Source organism: Myxine glutinosa, chromosome 2, assembly GCF_964187855.1.
Source record: "Myxine glutinosa chromosome 2, kmMyxGlut1.1, whole genome shotgun sequence".
Lineage (NCBI taxonomy): Eukaryota > Metazoa > Chordata > Myxini > Myxiniformes > Myxinidae > Myxine > Myxine glutinosa.
The window spans coordinates 10886848-10911823 of NC_136262.1; the positions used below are offsets into that span (position 1 = coordinate 10886848).

Consider the following 24976-nt stretch of genomic DNA (forward strand, 5'->3'; position numbering starts at 1 on the left):
AAACGGCTGAACCGATCGCAACGATATTTTGGGTGGGTAATCCTGGGATCTCCTGGTGTAAAATAGGCTATATTGTTTTTCCAATTTCAGCTTTGGCCTCCAGCATTTTCAGGTTTGGACTCCTGCATAACGTTATTTTCCCGGTGCCGCAGAAACGGCTGCACCGATCGCTGCACAGCTGCACCGATCGGACTCGGTGACCTCGGACAAAAACCTTTTATAAGGACATGGGTTGAATCCCTGCTTGAGAGAATGCCAACCTCCTCCCCACCATCATGGTCGTCTCTCCAACTCACAATCCCACGAGATATGCGGAAAGGACGATTCAAAACCAATTATCTTATTTTTGATTCGTATATAAACATCATTAAAAGTAAATAATGACCTCGGCCACAGTTCAAACGACGTGGGTTTAATCTCCACATGAGAAAATTCCACATAGCTATTTGGGCGGTGTATAAGCTAACAGATCGCTGTCTCCATCGATCTTGCCAAGGCCGTAACACCTATCGGCTCAAAATCCTTTTAACTGTTGACTTGGTAGTTTTTACAATGAAGGAAACACGTATCGGGAGTACATACGACATAGCGATTGTGTATGTGACAGCTCTGAGGCGTCTCGCATCGAAGTATTCATCACATTCATTCATTCATTTAATGATCATTACGCTCATTCTTACGCTCATTAAACGTTCATTAAATGATTACGTAAATAAAAACGAAAAACATTACGAAATTACCGTTCACACCGTCACATCAAACACTACCGTGAACACAAACATCGTCACAACATCGTCACAATGAAAACATCATCACAAACGTTACGTTACGTAATTCAAACCGTGAACACATCGAATATCGGAGAGCCCATTGCCCAAATTTGAAACACAATGGAATAATATTGTTGCGGTTCTGAAAGTGTACATATATGATTAATAAAGGTTAAAGGTTTGCCCCCATAGTTAGTCCACATGCAACACGTAGGCCACCTTAGAACGTTAGTTATTTCATAGTATATGTGAGATAAGGACATTTCCAATAGTGATACCTGCGTTGTGTAAAGAAATAAATAAGAGTAGGTCCCGCTCATTTTACGGCCCACCCTCCAAATCTACCTCGTTGGGCAGCATCCATCCCGCGCCCCGATTCGGCTAATGCACCTTGCTTGCCAGCAGCGTTCGCTGCTCTTGGGTTTTTGCTCAAACCAGCCCAGATGCCACGAGGTAAGGCCTGGAAAAGGGGCGGAGCGTGAGGTTGGGGGTGTGGCCACATCAAGCAGACGTCAAGGGCGGAGCCGGTAAGACCCCAACAACCAACCAGGGCTCAGTGGGCATGGCTTAAGGGGCGTGGTGAGCACGTGTCTGGGACATTCGAGAGGGTTCGTTGGGCGGCGATATATATAACGGCGCACACAAAGCCCTTCCAGAGGACTGACGCAGCGGCACTCATTAAAAAGGACTGATGCGCTTGATCGAAAGGACTCGCGTGATAAGGACGGTGAAGGACTCTTGTTGGACTGCGTCAAAGGTCTGGTACCAGGAGACTGATGAGCATTGAGAGAACTGCGAGGACTCGTTGGAAGAGCGCCCTGTGTTAAGGGACTTGTCGTTGTGAAAGCATTGCAGAGGACTTGTGAAAGCGGCGCATTGTATTGAACTATACTGGGAACGCGTATAAAGTGCCGGTATATCTATTACGTACGCGGCCACGCCAGTGTAACCGCCCAGCTTACCGATCCCCCCGATAATTGTCCGATCCGCGCCAACGACACGCGGAGAGCTTGCCTGCCGTCTACCATCTTGTTCGTGGTACGAGTCGGGGACCGGAGCGAGCTGTGGACGCGATTCTTTGGACCATCGCCTGACCATCTACCAACCCCATGTGAGTCTGAGTGCGAGCGGGCCCGTGTCCAGGGATAAGTTAAGACCGTATAAGGCTGCCCTGTGTATCTGCTTCTTCTTCTTCACTGTACATTGCTTCTTCTTCTTTACTGTACATTGCTTCTTCCTCTTCATTGTACAAAGTGTAATAAATTCCTTGTTATTCCTGTTTCCTCTTGATTCGACCGTTTTAGTGATTTCTCCATTGGGTAAACGTGGCACGATTAGAAACCGCTCAAATCGGGTTAGTTCCTGTTAATGGCCCGAATCGTGGCTCGCTATCGCTCGGCGTGTCCACTAAAACCGTGGTTCGGGCAGGGTTATTTCCTTGCTTCATGGCCGGCGTTGGTAATTAGGTAATAAGAATTCGGCTTACGACCCTACCTAAAGTCGTCCGGAAGGAATGTCATAGCCCCGGATCGCGTCGGCTAGATAACAGACAAGGGGATTAATCCCCCCTTGGTAAGGGGAAGGCCGACGTTTGGAGATCCGCAACAATATTTACCGATATGAACAGTGATGTGGCTTTTATTGAAATTCCACAAATACTGTTTAGATTTTGATGAATTGCGTGTGATATGATTTAACGGATGTTCATATTAATCATTAAATTTAAAAAGCCTTCAATTTCTGATATTTTACCTTTTCATTTGGGTAAACTTCTTACAAAGTCAGCTTCAGCCGTTTGTGCTGCATCTATAGTACTAGATAAAGAAGAACTTACCCTATGAAATTGAGTTCGGCCATTTTGAATTGAAAAAAAAAGTGCAATCTTGCAAAACCAATAGGGCAAGCGTTAATGACTATAGTAGTTTATCGAATTACCACGAGGTGATCATACACGAGAGACATCTATGTGAAGGGAGTTATATTAAGGGAAGTGAGGCCTGTGGTACAAGATGACATACTCTCCCCCTACACTTAAAAAACTAGAACGGCACTCTTCGACATCACAACGTTGATCGATATGCCTCCGCCCACATTATTACATCATTATAATACTTGTATAAAGTTTGATATAAATCCATTCAGCTGTGCCCATGTTAGCACATTTTTGCCTGACATGACCACTGACCTTTGACCTATTGACCCCAAAATTTAATCAGTTCATCTTTACATCATTATACATATATGTACCAAGCTTGAATTAGATCCCTTTAGCCATTCTCAAGTTATAGACCTATTACAGACTTTGACCTTTAATCTTTGACCTCTTGAACCCAAAATCTAATCAGTTAATCTTTACAATCTTATACATACCTGTACAAAGTTTGAATTGGATCACTTCAGCCGTTCTCAGGTTATAGACCTATTACAGATTTGACCTTTGACCCCAAAATCTAACCACTTAATCTTTACAATATTATACATACCAGTACCAAGTTTGAATAAGATCACTTCATCTGTTCTCAAATTGTAGACCTATTACAGACTTTGACCTTTGAACTCTTGACCCCAAAATATAATCAGTTCATCTTTACATCATTATACATAAGTGCACCAAATTTGGTCAGAATCCCATCACTGGTTCACAAGTTATCGCGGTAACAGTATTTTTACCTAACATGATCTCTGACCTTTGACCTCGTGACCCCAAAATCTAATCAGTTCATCTTTATCTCATTTTATCGTGGGAGTTGTTGTATGCAGATGATCTGGTGTTTATTGGGGAGAGTATGGATGGACTGAAGGAGAAGATGAACAAGTGGAAGGAATGTATGGAGACAAAAGGCCTGAAGGTGAATATCGGAAAGACGAAGGTGATGGCAAGTGATAAAGCATGTGGTGAGGTGGAAAGAACTGGGAAGTGGCCGTGTGCTGTGTGCAGGAAGGGTGTCGGAGTGAATTCCAATCAATGTACAATGTGCGCTGAGTGGGTTCATCAAAAATGTAGTGGTCTGAGAGGGTCATTAACCAGTGTGGCAGCTACATTCAAATGTAAGGTGTGCACAGAGGGAGCTGCAGATGGAGGAAATGTTAAGTTGGATCTTGGAGACGGCGTGAAGCTGGAAGGTGTGAAAACATTTTGCTACCTCGGAGACATGCTGAATGGAGAAGGTGGATCAGACTCCGCAACGGTTGCTAGAGTGAGATGTGCATGGAAGAAATTTCGGGAACGGAGTGGCGTGCTGAAGAGGAGGGGTGTGTCATTGAAGCTGAAGGGAAAGCTGTATGCTGCATGTGTGAGAAGCGTTATGATTTATGGGAGCGAGACATGGGTAATGAACGTAGAGCAGCAACGGAGGCTGGAAAGGGTGGAAATGCGAATGGTTCGGTGGATGTGTGGAGTATCGTTGAGAGAAAATATGAATATGAATGAATATGAGAGATATGAGATATATGATGAATTGCGAAAGATGATGGGAATAGAGCCTGTGGTTGATGCTGTGAAGAGAAACAGGTTGAGATGGTTTGGTCATGTGTTGAGGAAGGATGAAAGTGACTGGTTGAGAATAGTGATGGAAATGAATGTATGAGGAAGGAGAGGATGGGGAAGACCGAGAAAGACTTGGCTAAAGATGGTGGAAGAAGAAATGCGGGCAAGGGGGTTAACAAGGGGAGATGTAGAAAATAGGGCAAAATGGAGAAGATTGTTATGGGGCCCGCAAGGCTAACCCCTGCTCTAGCAGGGAAAATGCCCTTAAAATGCCTGTTGTTGTGTTGTTGTTTACCTCATTATACATACCTGTGCCAAGTATGACTAAGATCCCTTTAGCTGTTCTCAAGTTATCGCGGCAACGAAAACCTATCACGGACGGACGGATGGACAGCCGGACGTACAACTTGAAAACATAATGCCTCCGGCAACCTCGTCGGCGGAGGCATACAAAATCTATCTTAGACGTTATGGGCTCCTTATGGTTGTCGGCCTGGTGCCGAGGCGCCATTGGAGCCATTGTCAACCCGGCTATGCTCTGAGCTAATGTTCCATCAGCCTTCAATAAATTCAACATTAAAGATTAGTGAAGTAAAGTGCATATAGAAAGTCTACACACCATTTCAAAATTTTCACCTTTTATTGCCTTATATCCTGGAATTAAATTGCATTAAATCAGACTTTTTCCACCTATATTTACACATCGTAACCCACAACTTCCACGTGAAAAACAAATTCTACAAATTTCATAAAATTAATGAAAAATACAAAACTAGACTATCTTGGTTGGATAAGTGTCCACCCCCTTATAAAAGCAATTGTAAATTAGCTCAGGTGTAACCAATTACTTTCAAATTCACACACCAAGTTAATTAGCCCCCACCTGTGTTAAATTGCAGTGATTCTGATTATTTCAGAATAAAATCAGCTGTTTCTGTAGGTTTCCTCTGCTGGGTCATGCATTTCACAGGAAAGACTCAACCATGAGCACCAAGGAGCTTTCAAAAGACCTCTGTGATAAAGTTGATGTTGTGGAAAGTCACAGATCAGGGGATGAGTATAAAAATATTTCAAAGGCCTTGAATATCCCTTGGAGCACAGACAAGACAATCATTGAGAAGTGGAAGGCGTATGATACCACCAAGACCCTGCCTATATCAAGCCGTCCCTCCAAACTGGATGACGAAGCAAGGAGGAGACTGATCGGAGAGGCCACCTTTCGGCTAATGGCAACTTTGAAGGAGTTACAGGCCTTTATGGCAAAGACTGGTCACTGTGTGCATGTGACAACAATATCCCAAGCACTCTACAGATCTGACCGGTACGGTAGGGTGGCAAGAAGGCAGCCATTATTCAAAAAAGCCCACCTTGAGTTCCATTTGAGGTATGCAAAAATCTGAGGCATGACTTGAAGATTGCTGTCCATCAATGCTCCCCACGTAACTTGACTGAGCTTGAACAGTTTTGTACAGAAAAATGGGCAAATATTGCCCAATCAAGGTGTGCAAAGTTGGTAGAGACCTATCCCAACAGACTCACACCTGTAATTGCTGTCAAAGGTGCTTCCACCAAGTATTAACTCAGGGGGGTAGACACTTATCAAACCAAGATATTCTGGTTTTGTATTTTCAATTAATTTTCTGAAATATGTAGAATTTGTTGTTCACTTGGAAGTTGTGGGTTAGGATGTGTGAATAAAGGTGGAAAAAGTCTGTTTTAATGCAATTTAATTCCAGGCGATAAGGTGACAAACGGTGAGAATTTCGAAAGTAAGTGTGGACTTTCTATATGCCCTGTAGATACATCATTTTTCAGATTCCATAACACTCCCAACTTAATGGTCCATTTAACAACCATTTATCCACAATGTGTGGATCATATTTCTCCATTTATTTACAAGCAGGATAAAGCAAAGCCGATCACAGTGCACACACGGTGACCCTCCAAACCTTTAGAGAAGGAAAAAAAAATCTTAGCATCTTCAAGAAGGGCAAATTAAAATAAAATAAATAAATAAATAAAAAAATTAAAAAGGCTTCAAACGACCTTCCCTCACCCGTTGAAGGAAATACAATCTCGTACAATTACATACTTTTCAAAAGTGTTGACAAATTCGTGAAAGTGTTGCTAATAAGGATCAAAAGCAACCTCCAACCTGTGTGTGACTAAACTGTAATGTGAACTTATTATTCGCTCTCTGTGTATCGCCATGACGATGTGTGTAATCCTTTGTCCAACAGAATAATAAAAAATAAAAAAATGGGGATCTTTAAGTATCAAACAGTTTACACACAAAGTCCCTGATGAATGACGAATGACACAAACATACAGCTGGGCATGAGCACACTCTATCCATGTGACACACTTTTTACGGCATAACCCGGAGGGCAATGCTCTCTGGAACAGCGTTTGTCTGTCCGTATGTCCCTTCCGCCGGCATTTTGCGGGTTTATTCCCTTTAAATTTTGTTTTCTCTCTGCAAACGTTGGTCCGATTGACACAAAATTTTCACCATCGGAGCGCCTCCTCCTGTAGAATTTTAATGATAATTATGACGTCATATAGGTCACGTGGTATGAGCGCCATCTTGGAAAAAAACGAAAAACTTTGCGCTTTTACCTTCAAAACCGCTCCATGGAAAAGAAATTGAATGGTGGCTCATTGTAAAGTACTCCCCATGGGGAATAACATGTTATTGATGTTGTCATAGGTGCTTTCATTATGACATCATAAATCGACAAGTAGAACACTTGATCCGATTAGTATGAAATTTCTCCGGCTACACCGATGTTAGACTATCAGTCTTGTTATTCAATACAACAGCAACAGAAGGTGGATAGAGGTTATGTTTTCACCCATGTCTGTTTGTCCGTGTGCAGGCTATTTCAAAAGCTAAGGACGGATTCAGACTAAATTTGGTGGACAGGTTGGGTGTGTGACTGAAGAATTTATTCAATTTTGGTGAAGATCCAGATCCAATAATTTTTAAAGTGATTCTTCACCATTGAGTGATATGGCGAAAAATGAAATTAGCATGATATTTCAAAAAGTTGTGGACGGAGTTGGACAAAACTAGGTGGATGAGATATAGGTAGGTGACAATAACAAGCCGATTCAACAGTAGTTCAGGTCTAGAATCAGATCCGGCTTTTCAGTGGAATACAACACGTAAACCGTTCAGTCTGGTGGAGGTATGCGCTCGACTGAGTGATGCTCTTTAGTGTTGGGAAAGAAATGCTAAGCAGATCTGCACAATTTTGATTCAAGTTCAGTGCAAAATTAAGCTTCGTCATGACAGAGACCAACCTCAGAAGCAAGGTGATGGCACCTGCAACAACAGGCGAGGCAACGCTGGTGCCGGAGAGCGATCGACATCCGCCTTTGATGCCAGAGCCGCGCACGCCGGAGCCATATGTCACGACGTCAGGTTTCAGTCGCCCATAGCCACCAGGAAGCTCCTGATCAAAACACAAAAAGCAAACCGTTAGTTGGGCCAGCACAACCATCCTTTCGTTTCCTTTTCTTTCTTTCCCAATATAAATAAACGTTAAAAAAAAAATCATCAGGTGTATATCATCAACCTATAATCGACATTTACAAACCAAGACATAACTAGCACGCAAACACGCACGCAAACACGCACGTACACACACACACACACACACACACACACACACACACACACACACACACACACACACACACACACACACACACATAGTGCAACACTGGAAGATGTTCCTGAAAATGTATAAATTGAGGTTAAACACAAAAATATGCTTTTTGAGACAAAACCAAACAATTTTCTCAGCGTCGCACATCCACCATGACCGACGTGATGTTAGGGAGGATGTTGCTTCTCCATTTAAATTTTTTTATTGACGGCAATGAAAGGTAAATCGTTCTTCCATCTTGCAGGGAGTGAGTATATACACTCAATGTACAAATCATCAGGAACACCGTCCTAATATCCTCCCACCCCCTTTGCCCTCAGAAGAGCCTCAATTTGTCAGGGCATGGACTCTACAAGGTGTCAAAAGCGTTCCGCAGGGATGTTGACTCAAATGCTTCCCACAGTTGTGTCAAATTAGCTGGTAGGGGTCTCTACTCCGAATAGGTCGTTCCATCTCATCCCACAGATGCTCAATTGGATTGAGACCTGGTGACTGGGCAGGCCACGGCGGTACGCTGAATCCACTGTCATGTTCGTGGAACCATTCCTGGATAATCCTAACCTTGTGGCATGAGACATTGAGACATTATCCTGGTGAAGAAATCTATTCACAGATGGATACACTGCTGCCATGAAGGGATGCACCTGATTGACAATGATGTTCAGATATCCTGTGGCATTCAAACGTTGCTCCACTTTTATCAAGTGGTCCAATGTGTCGTGAAAACACACCCCACACCATCACACCCCCACCACCAGCCTGCAATATTGACACACGGCATGACGGATGCACGTATTCATGTGGTTTTCTCCATACCCAAGACCCCCCATCAGTGTGAAACAGCAGGAACTGGGATTCAACAGACCAGGCAATATTTTTCCAATCCTCCAGTGTCCAGTGTTTTCGTTCCTTAGCCCACTGCAACCGCAGGTTCTTGTTTTTTGCTGAAAGAAGTGGAACTCTGTACGGTCGTCGGCTGCCATACCCCATTCGTGTCAAGATAAGACGAGTTGTGCATCCTTTTATGGGTCTTTCGGCACCAATGTTGAACTGGATTGTCAGTTGACTAACTGTAGCCCGTCTGTTGCTCTGCGCAATTCGTGTCAGCCTCCGTTGACCTCTTTCATCAAGGAGTCATTTTCGACCACTGGCTTGCCGTTGGCTGGATGGCCTTCAGGTGGTGGACCATTCTTGATACACACGGGAAATTGTTGAGCGTGAAAAACCGAGCAACGCTGCAGTTCTTGACACACCAAAACCAGTGCACCTGGCACCTACTATCATACCCCGTTCAAAGGCACTTAAAATTTTTTTGTCTTGCCCATTCGCCCTCTGAATGGCACACATACATAATGCATGTCTCAATCATCTCAAGGCTTAAAAGTCCTTGTTTAACCTGTCACCCCCTTCATCTAATTTATTGAAGTGGATTTAACAGGTGCAATCAATAAGGGACCATAGCTTTCACCTGGATTCACCTGATCAGTCTAATTCATGGAAAGAACAGGTGTTCCTAATGTTGTTTTTTTTACACCGAGTGTATGCTAAAGGTCATAATGATATTCACGGTGTCAGAAAATACACAAAGCATCCGGTCAAAAATGACAGATCTCTCCTTGCAAGTTGCAGCTGCTTCTTCAGACACTGTCTGCTTAACAGTCACAATCCTTTTACAGGACCTTCCTGATTACTGTGTGTCCATCCCTGGACACTGCCTACAGCTTTGATAGGCCCATCTCCCAACCTGGTGGCAGCATCAGTGTCTTCATGCAAAATTCAATACACTACAACTGCTGTTTCTCTGCTAACCACTCCCAAGCCCCTGGAATATCTCTGGCTCTGCACACTCCTAAAAAAACACTTACTCTTTCCCTGTGGTGTACCCTCCTCCCCACCTCTTAAATTTCATATTGCGCTCGAAGTCTATTGCCACCTCCGATTGGCAATGATCATTTCCACGCTCTCTGACGTACAAGTTCATTCAGTCCTACCGACAGCTTACACTGCCCATTGTTTAGGCCTTGGCACAGGAAGGCTTATAGTGAAGCAGTAGATTCTAAGCAGGTCTGTTTCTTGACTTCGAAAGCAAACCTTAGTTAATTTCACAAACTCTGCAATAAATGTGTCCATACTCTCAAGCGAGCTAGAATGCAATGCTATGCTCATCTAAAAGCTGAACTTTACAAAATGTATCTCTCTCTTTCAAGATCCGATGACAGCTGGTGAAACCGTTCTCTGATGGATGCTCTCCTTTCATCCCCACTCTCACTATAGATGGCTAAATGACAGACTTTGTGTTGACAAGGCAGAATGTTACAACTTGTTATTTACTTTCAAAGGAAGGATCTAGCCCATATAATATAAATTCCTGTCCCTATTTATCCGTCCGCCCTCACTGTCACTTTGACAGCGAGTTTTCCACCTGAGAAGGTCGATATCTTTCCAGATGACTTCCATCTAATCGGCTTGAGGCCCTGATGGCATCGGTGCATGACTTCGCAAAACAGGCTCCGTCAAGTTGGAATCCTCTCTATTTGTCCTTTTGAAGAGGTTTGTGTTTTTTTTACTTCAAGCTAAATCACATATGGTTGGAAGGTAGCAAACATCAGGCCCATCCACAAGAAGGGTGCCAAACAGTTCCACTCAACTAGAGACAAGTCTGCCTGCTTCCCACAACAAGCAAAGTAAATTAATCCAAAGTTTCTGGTGACACATCATGTCCTTTTTTTCCAATTTCGTTTACACCGCAGCCAATAAAGTCCGGACATGGTGCTGCTCGCTCTTCCCACGAAACGATGGAGAGCTAAAATCAAAAATATGTGGAGAGGGTGACGGGGGGAGGGGGAGGCAGGGATGCCTTTGCCACAGATTGACACAAAGGCCTGATTAACAAGCCCCCTGCCGATGACATTCAAGGCCATCATGCCTGGTTGCTGACTTCCCCCATGTGTACAAAGTGTAGCTCCTGATGGTTCTTTATCAACTGCTCTCCCTGGGGTAAATGGCATTCAAAAAGGCAGTCTTGGGACCATTTTCATTTTTGGTTTTGATCAAGTCTTCTTGGGAGGAGGGGTTGGAGAGGTGGGGGAATTAAAACAAAATAAAATAACCATTTTGCTGAACACATTACTGTATAATCGAAACGTTTCCCATCGTGCCAGCGGGTTCACAAAGAGTAGGCCATTATCGTTGGCAAAATTCAAAATTACTGTCCTAAAGTGCAGGGACACTGGGTCAGCAGAATACCGACCTGTGCTCATTACATGCATGATGCACCCAGCAGGAAAAAAAACTAGGAACTAAATCCTAATCCAATACACATTCGCCAATAACAACCACATCCTTTGTAAATGTACACAAATAAAATTTTGGCTTAATTGATTGTACAACCCCTCAGCGCTCACCCATTTAAACAAGAAAAGGTCTTTGTCTGTGGTTTGATGGAGTAAAACTCGTTGCTCTTGGCTGGCATCCCAGCATCAGATCAATCTCTCCTGAATTCTACAGAATCCAAAGCTCTCATTATTGTAGCGGCTACCGCTGGGTATACACAATCGCCTTGCACCTACCGAGGACGCGGAGCGATCACCATGCCGGGCTCGCCCAGGACGCCCGGGCACGCCCAGCCTCGCCTTTCCAGGGCTCGTCCAGGACGCCCGGGCATGCCCGCTCTCGACTTGCCAGGCCTCGTCCAGGACGCCCGGGCATGTCCAGACTCGCCTTTCCAGGGTTCGCCCAGAACGCCTGGGCACGCCCAGCCTCGCCTTTCCAGGGCTCGTCCAGGACGCCCGGGCATGCCCGCTCTCGACTTGCCAGGCCTCGTCCAGAACGCCCGGGCATGTCCAGACTCGCCTTTCCAGGGTTCGCCCAGGACGCCCGGTCTCGCCTTTCCCGGGCAAACGCTCCGGGATAATGTGTATATATATTGCTGCCCGATAAACAGGCTTTTCAGAGTACCCGAGTTGATTTGACACAATAAAGAAACTCGGACGAATTCCAGCTTTTTGTCGCGTCCATTCTTCCGAATTACGTAGGCCACAGCTCCTACATTGGTGACCCGACATGGACACGGCAGTTGCCCTCAAACTGCCTACCTTCTGGGAGGCTCACGCGGTGGTTTGGTTCGCCCAGGCGGACTCCCTGTTCGCCCTGCGAGGCATCACGGCAGACGACACCTGCTTCCACCATGTGGTAGCAGCACTCGGCTCAGCCACCGCGGCCCGCGCCCTGAGCCTCCTCGAGAGCCCGCCAGCCGCTGACAAATACGACGCGATTAAAAAGCTCCTCCTCGATGCTTTCGCCCTCTCATCAGCGGAACGCGCACGGCGCTTGTTCGACCTGCACGAGCTCGGCGACACGCGCCCGTCCGAGCGAATGGACGACATGCTTTCGCTGCTCGGCGAGCACTCTCCGGCCTTCCTGTTGCGGGAGCTGTTCCTCCATCAGCTGCAAAGCCAGGTACGCCTCGCCCTGGCAAGCACGACGATCACGGATCCCCGCGCCCTCGCCAGGGAAGCCGACAAGATCTCCGCGGCAGGCCAATGCATTGGAGCAGCGACCTGGAGCCCACCGCCATCCGAAGCAACGCCCATGGCGCCCGAGCACCCGGCACGGTCGACGACCGAACTGCCGACACAATTGGTGGCCGCTACGCCGCGCCGACCACCTCCAGCACGACGACCGGGGCCTCCACCTGACCAGGCGTGGTGTTATTATCATGCCAGGTTCGGACAGGAGGCCCGGACATGCCAACCCCCGTGCACCTTCGGCAAGCCGGGAAACGGCCGGGCCGGCGTTCATTACCAGCCATGAGCGCCGGCCACACGGGCAACTGACTTTTCATCACGGACAAAGCGTCCGGACGGCGCTTCCTGTGTGACACCGGCGCCCAACTGAGCGTCATACCCGCCTCCGATCAGGACAGGCAGTCCGCGGTTTGCGGCCCCTCCTTGGTTGCGGCCAACGGATCGGCCATCCGCACCTTCGGCCCACGCAACGTCACCCTCTGCTTCGGCGGCCAATGCTTAAATTGGACTTTTGTAACCGCAAGCGTGCCCATGGCTCTGCTAGGCGCCGACTTCCTCTGCGCACACGGACTGCTGGTTGACGTCAAATGGCGTCGCCTCGTCAACGCCGAGACCTTCAGCTCCCTGGCATGCACATTGAGCAGCTCCGCTCCGACCGAGCTGGCATGCGCCCTCCCGGCGGCGAACGGGTTTGCTCGCCTGCTCACGGAGTTCCCGGCCCTCACGCGGCCGACGTTTTCGGCCCTCGCAGTACGACATGGGATCGAGCAACACATACCAACCACGGGCCCGCCGGTCTACGCCAGAGCCCGCCGCCTCGACCCAGCCAAGCTCGCCGTGGCCAAAGCCGAGTTCGACGCTTTGGAACACCTCGGCATCGTGCGGCGCTCCGATAGCGCGTGGGCTTCACCACTACACATCGTCCCAAAACTAGGGGGCGGCTGGCGCCCATGTGGCGACTACCGCCGCCTTAACGACGCTACCACCCCCGACAGGTATCCGATCCCGCACATCCAAGACTTCTCCGCCCATTTGGCAGGACGGGTCATTTTTTCTAAGATCGATTTAATACGGGGATACCACCAGGTAGCTGTCAGGGCGGCCGACGTCCCAAAAACGGCCGTCATCACGCCGTTCGGCTTATTCGAATTCCTGCGAATGCCGTTTGGCCTCAAGAACGCGGCTCAGGCGTTCCAGCGCTTGATGGACGGCGTGCTGCGCGACCTGCCGTTCCTCTTCGTTTACCTGGACGACATCCTCGTCGCCAGCACGTCCCGGGCCGAGCACCTCCTCCACCTCCGAACACTGTTCGGGCGCCTCAGCGAGCACGGCCTCATCGTCAACCCGGCCAAATGCCACTTCGGCACGACGGCCGTTGATTCTTTGGGCCACCACATCACCAAGAACGGGGCCGTGCCGCTGCCAACCAAGGTCGAGGCCATCACCATGTTTCCGCGTCCCCGCTCCATCAAGGCCCTGCAGGAATTCCTGGGAATGGTGAATTTCTATCACCGCTTCATGCCCCGCGCTGCTCAACTCATGCGGCCCCTCTACGAAGCCCTCCGGGGCAAGCCGGCCAAGCACGACGTCGTCTGGTCCGCAGCAATGGACGCGGCCTTTAAAAACTCAAAGCGGGCCCCCGCCGACGCAACACTGCTCGCTCACCCGGTGCTCAACGCTCCCATCGCCCTCACCACAGATGCCTCCGACTACGCGGTGGGCGCCGTACATGAGCAATGGGTGAACGGGGTTTGGCAGCCACTCGCTTTTTTCAGCCGGCAACTCCGGCCGAACGAGCTCAAATATAGCACGTTTCACCGTGAGCTCCTCGGTCTACACCTGGCCGTTCGCCATTTCCGCCACCTCCTGGAGGGCCGACCCTTCACGGCATTCGTCGACCACAAGCCATTGGATTACGCAATGGCCAAGGTCATGGAGCCGTGGTCGGCCCGCCAACAGCGCCACCTCTCCGCCGTGTCGGAGTTTACCATGGACATCCGGCACGTCGCCGGCAAAGACAACGCCGTGGCCGACTGTCTTTCTCGGGCCAGCGCGAACGCGGTCCACCTCGGCGTGGACTTCGCGCTTATGGCGGCGGACCAAACCACCGACACCACGGTGCAAGCCCTCCGGGCAGCGGACACGGGCCTCCGCCTGGCCGACATCCCCTTCGCGGACACTGTCCTGCTCTGCGACGTCTCCCAAGGCCAGCCTCGCCCCATCGTGCCTGTTACCTGGCAACGCCGCATCTTCGCCTCCCTCCACGGCTTTTCCCACCCGGGCCGGAAATCTTCCCAGAGGCTGGTGTCAGCGCGATTCGTCTGGCACGGCCTTCGACGGGACGTCCGCGATTGGACCAGCACCTGCACAGCCTGCCAACAGGCCAAGGTCCACCGACACACCCAGGCCCCGCTGGCACCTTTCACCGTGCCCGAACGACGTTTCGACCACGTCAACGTGGACCTGGTGGGCCCCCTCCCCCCATCACGGGGTTTCACACACCTGCTCACCATGGTGGACAGGACCACCAGGTGGCCGGAGGCCGTTCCCCTCGTCTCCACCACCACCGCCGACGTGGCGCAGGCTTTCATCGCCACCTGGGTCGCCCGCTTCGGCGCACATCTCGTCGGACCGCGGGCCGCAGTTCACCTCCGAGCTGTGGGGCGTGGTCTCCCGCAACCTGGGGGTCAAGCTCCACCGTACTACGGCCTACCACCCCCAAGCCAACGGGTTGTGCGAGCGGTTCCACCGCTCCATGAAGGCCGCGCTCATGGCCGGCCTTCAGGATGGCGGTTGGGCCGACCGGCTGCCGTGGGTCCTTTTGGGCCTCCGCATGGCCCCCAAGGAGGACCTCCGGGCGTCCACCGCCGAGCTTGTCTATGGCCAGGCGCTAAGCGTCCCGGGCGAATTCGTGCCCGACGCTACCAGTCCCTGGTCCGCAGCTCACCAGCGCTCGGACCTCCAGGAGACCGCCCGACGGTTTGCCCCCGTGCCAACGTCCCACCACGCTGACCCCCAGTCCTACGTCCCCCCAGCGCTTCGCACAGCGGAGTACGTTTTTGTGCGTCATGACGCACATCGGGGGCCACTCCGGCCGCCGTACGACGGGCCCTTCCGGGTCCTGCGACGGGACGACAAGTCGTTCGTCATCGACAGCGGCGGCAGGTCGGACCGGATTGCGGTGGACCGCCTCAAGCCGGCGCACGTGGACATCGACCAACCGCCACGGTTGGCCCTTCCGCCGCGGCGAGGCCGCCCCCCATCCATGGTGCCCCCCACTCGACCGCCCACCACCACCCCCCCCCCCCCCCCCCCCACGACCCGCCAGGGGTCGCTTCGGCCGGGTCATCAGGACCCCCCTTAAATTGACCCTGCCGGTGCAAGTCGATTCTGGGGGGACGTGTGTAGCGGCTACCGCTGGGTATACACAATCGCCTTGCACCTACCGAGGACGTGGAGCGATCACCATGCCGGGCTCGCCCAGGACGCCCGGGCACGCCCAGCCTCGCCTTTCCAGGGCTCGTCCAGGACGCCCGAGCATGCCTGCTCTCGACTTGCCAGGCCTCGTCCAGGACGCCCGGGCATGTCCAGACTCGCCTTTCCAGGGTTCGCCCAGAACGCCCGGGCACGCCCAGCCTCGCCTTTCCAGGGCTCATCCAGGACGCCCGGGCATGCCCGCTCTCGACTTGCCAGGCCTCGTCCAGGACGCCCGGGCATGTCCAGACTCGCCTTTCCAGGGTTGGCCCAGGACGCCCGGGCACGCCTGGTCTCGCCTTTCCCGGGCAAACGCTCCGGGATAATGTGTATATATATTGCTGCCCGATAAACGGGCTTTTCAGAGTACCCGAGTTGATTTGACACAATAAAGAAACTCGGACGAATTCCAGCTTTTTGTCGCGTCCATTCTTCCGATTTATGTTGGAGCACAGCTCCTACATTATTCTCATTAATCTGCGCATCGTAAGAGCGTGACCAAGGGTTGGAGTCAGGAAGGGCATCCGGCCATAAAAACATTGCCTCAAACAGGGAACCATGATTGTCATGGGGCCCGCAAGGCTAACCCCCGCTCTAGCGGGGAAAATGGCCTTAAAACGATCATTCATGTATTGGGATCTCCTGTGATGAGGCCAAAGCATAAAATTTTCCCATCACAAGCAGATCGGTGGTCCCTGTTTTTTGGGTTTTTTTCACCATCTCTCCTCCAATATCACTCCTGCTCTCTGCCCTCCCCAGCAAGTACAGGATGCACCAACAACAGCAACTCCATTATTCCAGTGACAAACTCTCCGAGTTAAACTTCCAAAACACAGGCTTACCACCTATCCCTACTCTTTGACTCCTCTTGAGTCTTTTCTCCCATTTGTGGAACCCTCCCAAAGGCCTGGTGCCCTCCCAACACCCCCTACCAACCAAGCCGGAGTGAGGACGCGCACTCCCCGCGCCCGCCGCTGCTGTTGTTGTTGTTGTTGTTGTTGTTGAACCGTGAGGAAGAGCTGCGGGGAGGTATTGGGAGGTCCTAAACTTCCTAACGGTGCCATACAATCACATTCTGGTGCAACGAAGAGTCAGAATTAATGGAAACGAGTCCTTAACTGACATAGACTAAGAATAACTAGCAAGATGTCCTATAGTTGTCTTACATGAGATGCGGTGAACCTGGGTGCGACATTTAATGGGGGAAATAGGGGGAGGTCGGGTCTACAGAGTGTTGTTTACAGAAAATGGGACTAGGGAATGGGGGATTAGGGATAGTTGGGAAGTATTGAGGAAATAGGGGAATATTTACAAGCGGATATGGATGGATGCAAATCCCATATCCGCAACATTGCACCCTTCTCCTAACAGAAACACACCCACAGGATAACCGAATCGCGGAAAGCATCCTCAAACTAAACATACAGCCGGTAGGGAGCATCATTTATACAAGACTGATATTTACACTACGATCCAGGACCTGTTCTTTGAGGAACACATGCAGATGTTATGCATAGAGAGAGAGCACGCATGCCAGCATCGATACACCAACCCACGAGTGCCCTGTGGCCCTACGGCCTTTAATAATGTGCAGAGCACCCCGTCCAAGCACCAAAAGCACCACCCCATTATGTACAGTCAGCACCATCCGGTGCACCAATAAAGTGTTCAATAAAAATGCACAATTAAGTGTCCATGGTCACCGGTGGTGTCGAAGCCGGCCGATGTTCTGCCGCTGGTCTTGCCTTCATGGAGTGCACTTGGCCTTCTGGCTTCTTTAGAAATAAAGAAAGGCGCCAACCGCGTCCATTTCTTAATTGTGGCCGTCAGGGGGCCAACTAAAAGTGGTTCACTTGTATGGCATAGGTGCCACGTTGACCCAGAGGTCCATCCACGGGTGGTGCTTGCCCGCAAAAGAACTGCGGTCCATGGTGGGCGGCCACAAAAATTGCGGTCCATATGGTGTATCGATCCAGGCAGCAAGCAGCGGAAGTACAAGCCCACAACTGCGGAGCCAGCACCTCTCTCTCCTCTCTCTCTGCCCCAAAGCCAGATCCTCGGAGGTGGGAGACAAAAGAAGACAAGTGAGTAAGGTGGTAAGGGCGCAAAAGTGCACGCAATACTAGGTAATGCACACTGGGGGCACATGGGAACCAGGTGAGACAGGTACGTTCCTACCGTACGCCCCCCCCCTCCCCCACCAGGTAACCTACATTGCCCCTCCCTTACCCCTTACTGTATCCACAAAACACAACACTACCCATAAACATCTACTATACACATCAACAAACGTCCCTACTGTCTTCCCCGTTCCTCCCATAAACCAAATTCGTCTTCTCTCCCTCCTAACCAATCAAATTTGCCATTTCCAACTCTCATCAACATTTGCCATCTCCAACTCAACATCAAAATTTGCCATCACCAATTCATCATCAGTCCCTCCTAAGGAGGGAGAGATGGAATCACCCCAATGTCTCATCCACGTCGTGATGCGTCTCACAAATCCACACAGCAATTCTCCCTTCCTGCAACACAGAACAAAGGAACACAGGTGTGGAGTCATCATCATCACCTCAGGTAAGTGGCTGCGTATGGTGCGACAGGTTCATCAATCCTAACTATTTCCTAAATGACTTTAACAACTTTACATTACCCGGGGTCTTTCCCTGCCAATCCATTGGCCAACTTACACTATGGGTTCTAAAAACCAATTCCCATTGACCAAACTGTGGTGCTTCTCAAGTTGGGGTCTCACTCCCCCGATTCATCACTCGGTGCCCCCGCACAATTTCGGTGGCTGGGTCGTGTGACGCTCCTAGCTGGTCTGCCCACCTGCACACCTCCGCCACTGTTGTTGCCTACCGAGCTCACCTGCTCCTCACCCTAACCTAACTAACTGGGGAAGGCCCTCTCGCACTCTCACCCCCTCAGTGCCCTCTCTGGCACGGGCTGCCCGATCCACACCCGGGATCCTCAGGCACCCACTGACACTAACGGCTCCCAGAGCCCACCTGCGGCCTCACCTGGCCGACATCTAACAGTGGCGGAGTGCCCAACCATTCACACTCATACTAACAGGCCACACGACCAGCCAATTTCACCACACCAATGCACCCATCCACAATACCATTCTGCAACCGCACCACAAATGCCAATCTCCAACCACAATTTACCTATACCTTCTAACTATTCTTTAAACTACCCTCCCCGGGTACTCGTGAAAAGGGGTCCACTCTTCCCCCATCCACACCTTCGCACCATGCACACCACTCCGTACCACTTACTCCAACTCTCTCCACACCACTCATTCTCTGCTCCATATATTCCACACACCTGTACTTGCACACCTGTGCTCTCATACTTGGTGCCGCCTGCACCCTTCTCTCCCCCAAGCGCATTCGCGCTGATCCACAACACTCACTACTCATACACTGCTCCACACACCTGTCCAGTTCTCACACAGCATCATCTCATCTAACTACTCCCCTCTGAAACTTGCGCTTCTCCGTCTTCCCTTACACTCAGCGCTCCCACGTCATTATCAAACACTAAGCTACTACGTCCCCACTACAGGTATCATTGTCACCATCTAACCTTAACGTCACCTAATGTCATCTTCTAGGTCCCTACACACAATATCCTAACCCACCCGGGCTAGTTTTCATTGCCATCAACCCCATAATCTATAGCGCATTTGCCCCCCCCATTCATGGGAAGGGTGGCAGGGATGCCACCCTTACCCACCGTTATACGGCGTGAGTGGGACCGAGTGGGACCTTGTGGGACCACCTCGTATGCGAGTCGTTGCCCGCCTGCCGGACCCCGTGCGTCGCCCCTTGCGGGGTCAGCGCGGGGCCGAACCGGCCGGGCCCCCACAGTACATTACCCCCAAGGGGCTCCCGTGCCTCCCCTGTCCCTCTAAAAACTACCCCTGTTGGTGTCGATGCATGGGTCACACTTCCGCAACCCGCTACCCATTCCATACCACCACAACCTTGCTCACTCACACCTCGCACCTCTCCCATCACCGGACCCTCTCGCTCGCACCCTCGTTCCATACCCTCCGGACCAGCCATACACCTCACTCTTGGCCTCTCACGAACATCCGGGTCCATCTCGACCCCCAAGCTTATTAAATCACCTGGCGCATCATACGCACGACCATATTGGTCACCACTTACACCGGGTCCTCTTTCTCTTCGCTTCTCCTCCATCACCTGCGAATCCCTCATCCGGTTAATGAGCACATCATCACGATCCGAACACAGACTTTGGACCAATTCTTTTACTTCCTCCTTTATCTCTTTCTTATCCTCTCTCCGTCGCTTCTTAATTTCGCTCACCCCTTCTTCCACTTCTTCTAATTTCTGCTTCACCTCCTTCATCTCCTCGTGCGCCCCCTTAAGTTCTTCCTCTAACTCCACCTTATTTTTTTCTATATGCTCCCGCACCTCCCGCTCTTTAACCTCCATCACCTCTACCACCTTGTTCATTTTCCTCGTCAGGTCCTCATGTACCGTCTGACACTCTTTTTTAATTACCCCTACGTCCTTTTTCATCTCCTTCTGTGTCGATTTTAAACCCTCTATTACCGCTGTGTTCTTCTTTACCTGGTCCCCCAACTCCTTTTGTCCCACTGTCAGTTGTTCTACTCCCAGCGTCAACTCCTCCATACCACCTTGCAATTTTACAGTCCCCTTTCTCACCTCCTTCTCCATGCGCTCCTTACAGTGCCTCACCTCCTCGCGCACTCCTCCGACCTCCTCACTCACACCTCTTCTGATCTCCTCTCCCATCACTTGCATCTCCTGCCCAGATGCCACCCTCATCTGCTCCATTTCCTCCCTGTGAGCATCCAATTTAGTTTCTACCCCCATTCTGACCCCCTCTATCTGCTGCCCCATTTTTTTAACTTCCCTTTCCGCTTGGTCCCTCATGTCCCTCAATTTGCCTTCCATACTGTTTTCTAACCCCTCTAACCCCTTTTTCATCCCTTCCATTTGATTCTCTTGAGTGGCCATTCTGTTTTCTACCCCCGTTAACCCCTCCTGTATTTCCCCTAATCTATTGTCTAATCCCCCTCAAATTTGTTTCCTAATCCCTCTATTCTACTCCCTAACCCTCCGATCTGGGCCCCCATGTCCTCCCTCAATTTCTCGCTATTGGACCCCATCCTTTGTTCTAACCGTTCGCTATTCTGGGCCATAAGGGCCTTCATTTGTATTAAAAAAGGTTCAAATCTACCAGCGGCGCTGCTACGGTCGCGGGCGCGGTCGCCGTAGCCATCTGCGAGGCGCCATTTTGCGCGCCCGTAACCTCGTGCGCGAGCGGCCATTTTGCGAACCTGCCGCCCTCACTGCTTCGCTCTCATGTCCCTCAATTTGGTCCTGGATCGACCCTGCCTCACTCTCCTCTACCGGAACCCAGCCGTCTTGATCTGCCATAGCGCGACTTTCAAAATTCGGGTTTTTTGTAAAACAAAACAATTTCCAACTGCTTGTAATTTTGAGCGCGTTAAGCGCGCTTCGGGCCTCGTATCTCACTCCTCGACACCAATTGTTACGGATCGCGGTTTAGATGTTATGATGGGCCGAGCGGATGGTCCACCACGACCTAACAGTTCCCCCGATTCTTCCCCAACTCACCCGATTCGCCCAGACGTTGGCCAAATCGCGCTACGCTAAATCAATGATTGGAAAGGACACAACGACTGGGATAAATGAAACGACGCAAGGGGTACAGTTCTCAAGACCTCCGGAGGAGGATATAATTAGTGGTGGAGAAAAGGGGTAGATTACAAGGTAGAGTGAGGTAAAAGACACAGAAGAGATAGGCACTTAGATACAATCTTATCTATCCCAGACAGACCACAGACAAACGGAACAAGGCTGACTTACACAGGGATTGATGGCAGGGAAGGACAGGTCGGTTGATAGCACAAGGTGCACCTTGGCTCGGGGACAGGATCAAGCACGGTCCAAAAGATGCAGGGAGGCCTCACAGCGCTCGGAGGTGGCGTCTTTCTTTCTCCAAGCTCAGCGCGCATCTGACGTCACCTCCCTCTTCCTGCGCATGCTCAGCGGGGAGTCACACGCCCTCGGCTGGTTGGCTCCGCCCCAGATGGGACCGGTCCGCCGCTTCTATTGGGTGCGGGGGTTACTGGGCTCCGCCCTTGACGAGGAGCTGACAGCGAGCCCCTACTTGGTAACCCCGTCGAGCACATGTTCGATGGCGGCTCGTTGGAAAGGCCTGGTGCCCTCCCAACACCCCCTACCAACCAAGCCGGAGTGAGGACGCGCACACCCCGTGCCCGCCGCTGCTGTTGTTGTTGTTGTTGTTGTTGTTGTTGTTGAACCATGAGGAAGAGCTGCGGGGAGGTATTGGGAGGTCCTAAACTTCCTAACGGTGCCATACAATCACATTCTGGTGCAACGAAGAGTCAGAATTAATGGAAACGAGTCCTTAACTGACATAGACTAAGAATAACTAGCAAGATGTCCTATAGTTGTCTTACATGAGATGCGGTGAACCTGGGTGCGACATTTAATGGGGGAAATAGGGGGAGGTCGGGTCTACAGAGTGTTGTTTACAGAAAATGGGACTAGGGAATGGGGGATTGGGGATAGTTGGGAAGTATTGAGGAAATAGGGGAATATTTACAAGCGGATATGGATGGATGCAAATCCCATATCCGCAACAATATAATGGGGCAAGTGTATACCGTATAATCGTATATGTATGTACCTATGTGCAGGTAGTGGACAAAAAAATGGAAACACCAATGTTAAGTCACTTAATATGGCGTTAGGCCACCACGTGCGGCCAGTACGGCCTGTATGCGCCGTGGCATTGAGTCCACCAGCATCTGGAATTCTGCTGGAGGGATGCGGCACCATTCTTCCACGAAAAAGTCAATCAACTCATTCCTGTTTGGAGGTGGAAAATTCGTTCTCAGGCATCATTCCAGAATATCCCATAAATGCTCAATTGGGTTCAGATCTGGTGACTGAGAAGGCCGTGACATATGGATAACATCAGTGTTCATGCTCATGAAACCATTGGGTGACCACACGTGCTCTGTGGATGGGGGCATTGGGCAGGGGATGTAGAGGGTGCAGGGGGAGAGGGTCTCCTTTTGCAGCCATGCTAGCCATAATTACAGGCAACCAGGCCTGTGCTGCATTTTTAGACATGATCCTAAATATGCTGGGATGTGACTTGCTTCATTAACACATGGGCCACACACCTGTGTGGAAGTCGTTGCTTGGTGACCCAGGTGATTCCATTTTTTTTTGTCAAATGTATGTATGTATGTATGTATGTTTGTATGTATGTATGATCTACTCCTGAAAGGAGCTGAAAGGGATTTGACCAAGGAAGCTGAAACTTTCAAGGATTAATGAAGTTGTGAATGTGCAAGTTTTATTTGATTCCATCAAATTTGGGAAAATAATAATAATAATAATAATAATCATAAAGATAATAACATGACCCCTCCTCCCCCTGGCAGCTCCTGTAGTGAGCTTCTAGTTGAAATAGATTTTAAAAAACCCGTTGGTTAGCCAATTGGTGTTCCCATCTTCGTACAAACCTAAGACTGGGATCCCAGGTATAAATCGCACATGCAGTGTTCATTTAACCATTGGCTACCAATGCGTGTCTTTGTAGGTCATTTAAAAAGTTCACCGATGTCTTCAAATATCCTCATCCTGTATGTTATATAGCATGCAGGCTTCCCATAAGCATAGGAATTTGTAGCAGCAACAACAACAAATGAAAAAACTGATGATACTGCATCAAAGAGCCAAATAAAAGACACATTTCATTCTCAGGAACAGAATGAGCGTGCAAATGATACAGCGTGGCATCAGCATGCAGCACAGAGAAAAGGAAAAGAAGCAAAGAGGCTTACTTACCCAAGTGGTCATGCCACGGGAAGAAAAGCGTGCAATGTTATCTTCAAAATCTATGCCACCAACACCAATCACATCCATCTGGTCGGCAGGGTTATTGAGCGTCCTGTCAAACCATAACATGTGTAACATCATTCTCAATCAGGCATTTGAGGATGCTAACATCACCTTTTCTTTTCCATCTTAACCGGTTGTGTAACCAATGGTGTGAGCTGCTCACAGATAAAGGATGGATGTGCAAAAACGTTTTTTGCAACAAACACTATTTGCATTATTAGGAAGGTAATGGACAGTAATGGCCTATTGGTAAGGACACCGAGCTTGGATTGCGAACGTTGCGGCCTCAAATCCAGCTGAAGGCAACAGTATTAAGGATAGAGAATCAAATCTTCAGAAAGTCAAGCTGGTCTTGATGAAGAACGTTGAACTAGTCTGCGTTAAGGCACGTATTGATCTGCGTCTGTGGGCAGGTAGAACAATGAATGGAATCAACAGGCTGTTGATCGAGGTACACTACCTGCCGTGGGGAACAAGCTGACGTTTTGAGCATTCCATTGGGCGACCCAATTTTCAATCGTGTTCTTCCTTATGCCTAGATACACCCACACACCAGATTAGAAGTTGGTACTTCGCTTATTTTTCAAGATATTCCGCTCACAAGGTTCAGACATACATGGTGGTAGCCATCTTGGATTTTGACGTGGCGACCCAATTTTCAATGGCGTTCTTCCTTATGCCTAGATACACCCACACACCAGATTAGAAGTTGGTACTTCGCTTATTTTTCAAAATAATTCCACTCACAAGGTTCAGACATACATGGCGTCAGACGTACATGGCGGCGGCCATCTTGGATTTTGACGTGGGTTGCACCCGCACACCAAATTATAATTCGGTCCTTCGCTTACGCACGCACCGACGCACGCACACACGGGCGGAGGGGAAAACCATAGTCCCCCTTTCGCTCCGCGGTGCGACGGGGGACAAAAAGGTTGCCAACCACTGCTTTAGTGGAACTTGGAAGACTTCTAAAAGGTATTGTGTGTATATTCCTGCGAGACCTGGTTGCATCCTCCTTCGTCTGTCATATAGAGTTTCCTATGTTTTAAACAGGACACTGTCCAAAATTAAT

The 24976-nt window shown here is 49.8% G+C and overlaps 1 protein-coding gene across 1 annotated transcript in view; it reads right to left on the reverse strand.

Annotated features, from left to right (window-relative positions):
* MBTPS1 (membrane bound transcription factor peptidase, site 1) overlaps nucleotides 1-24976 on the reverse strand; it is a 197594-nt gene that overhangs the window by 107654 nt on the left and 64964 nt on the right. The window contains exons 9-10 of the mRNA XM_078772991.1: nucleotides 23848-23950; nucleotides 7564-7715 (exon numbers count right to left, since the gene is read on the reverse strand). Of these exons, the coding sequence (XP_078629117.1) occupies nucleotides 7564-7715; nucleotides 23848-23950 (255 nt within the window). The remainder of the gene's footprint in view (nucleotides 1-7563; nucleotides 7716-23847; nucleotides 23951-24976) is intronic.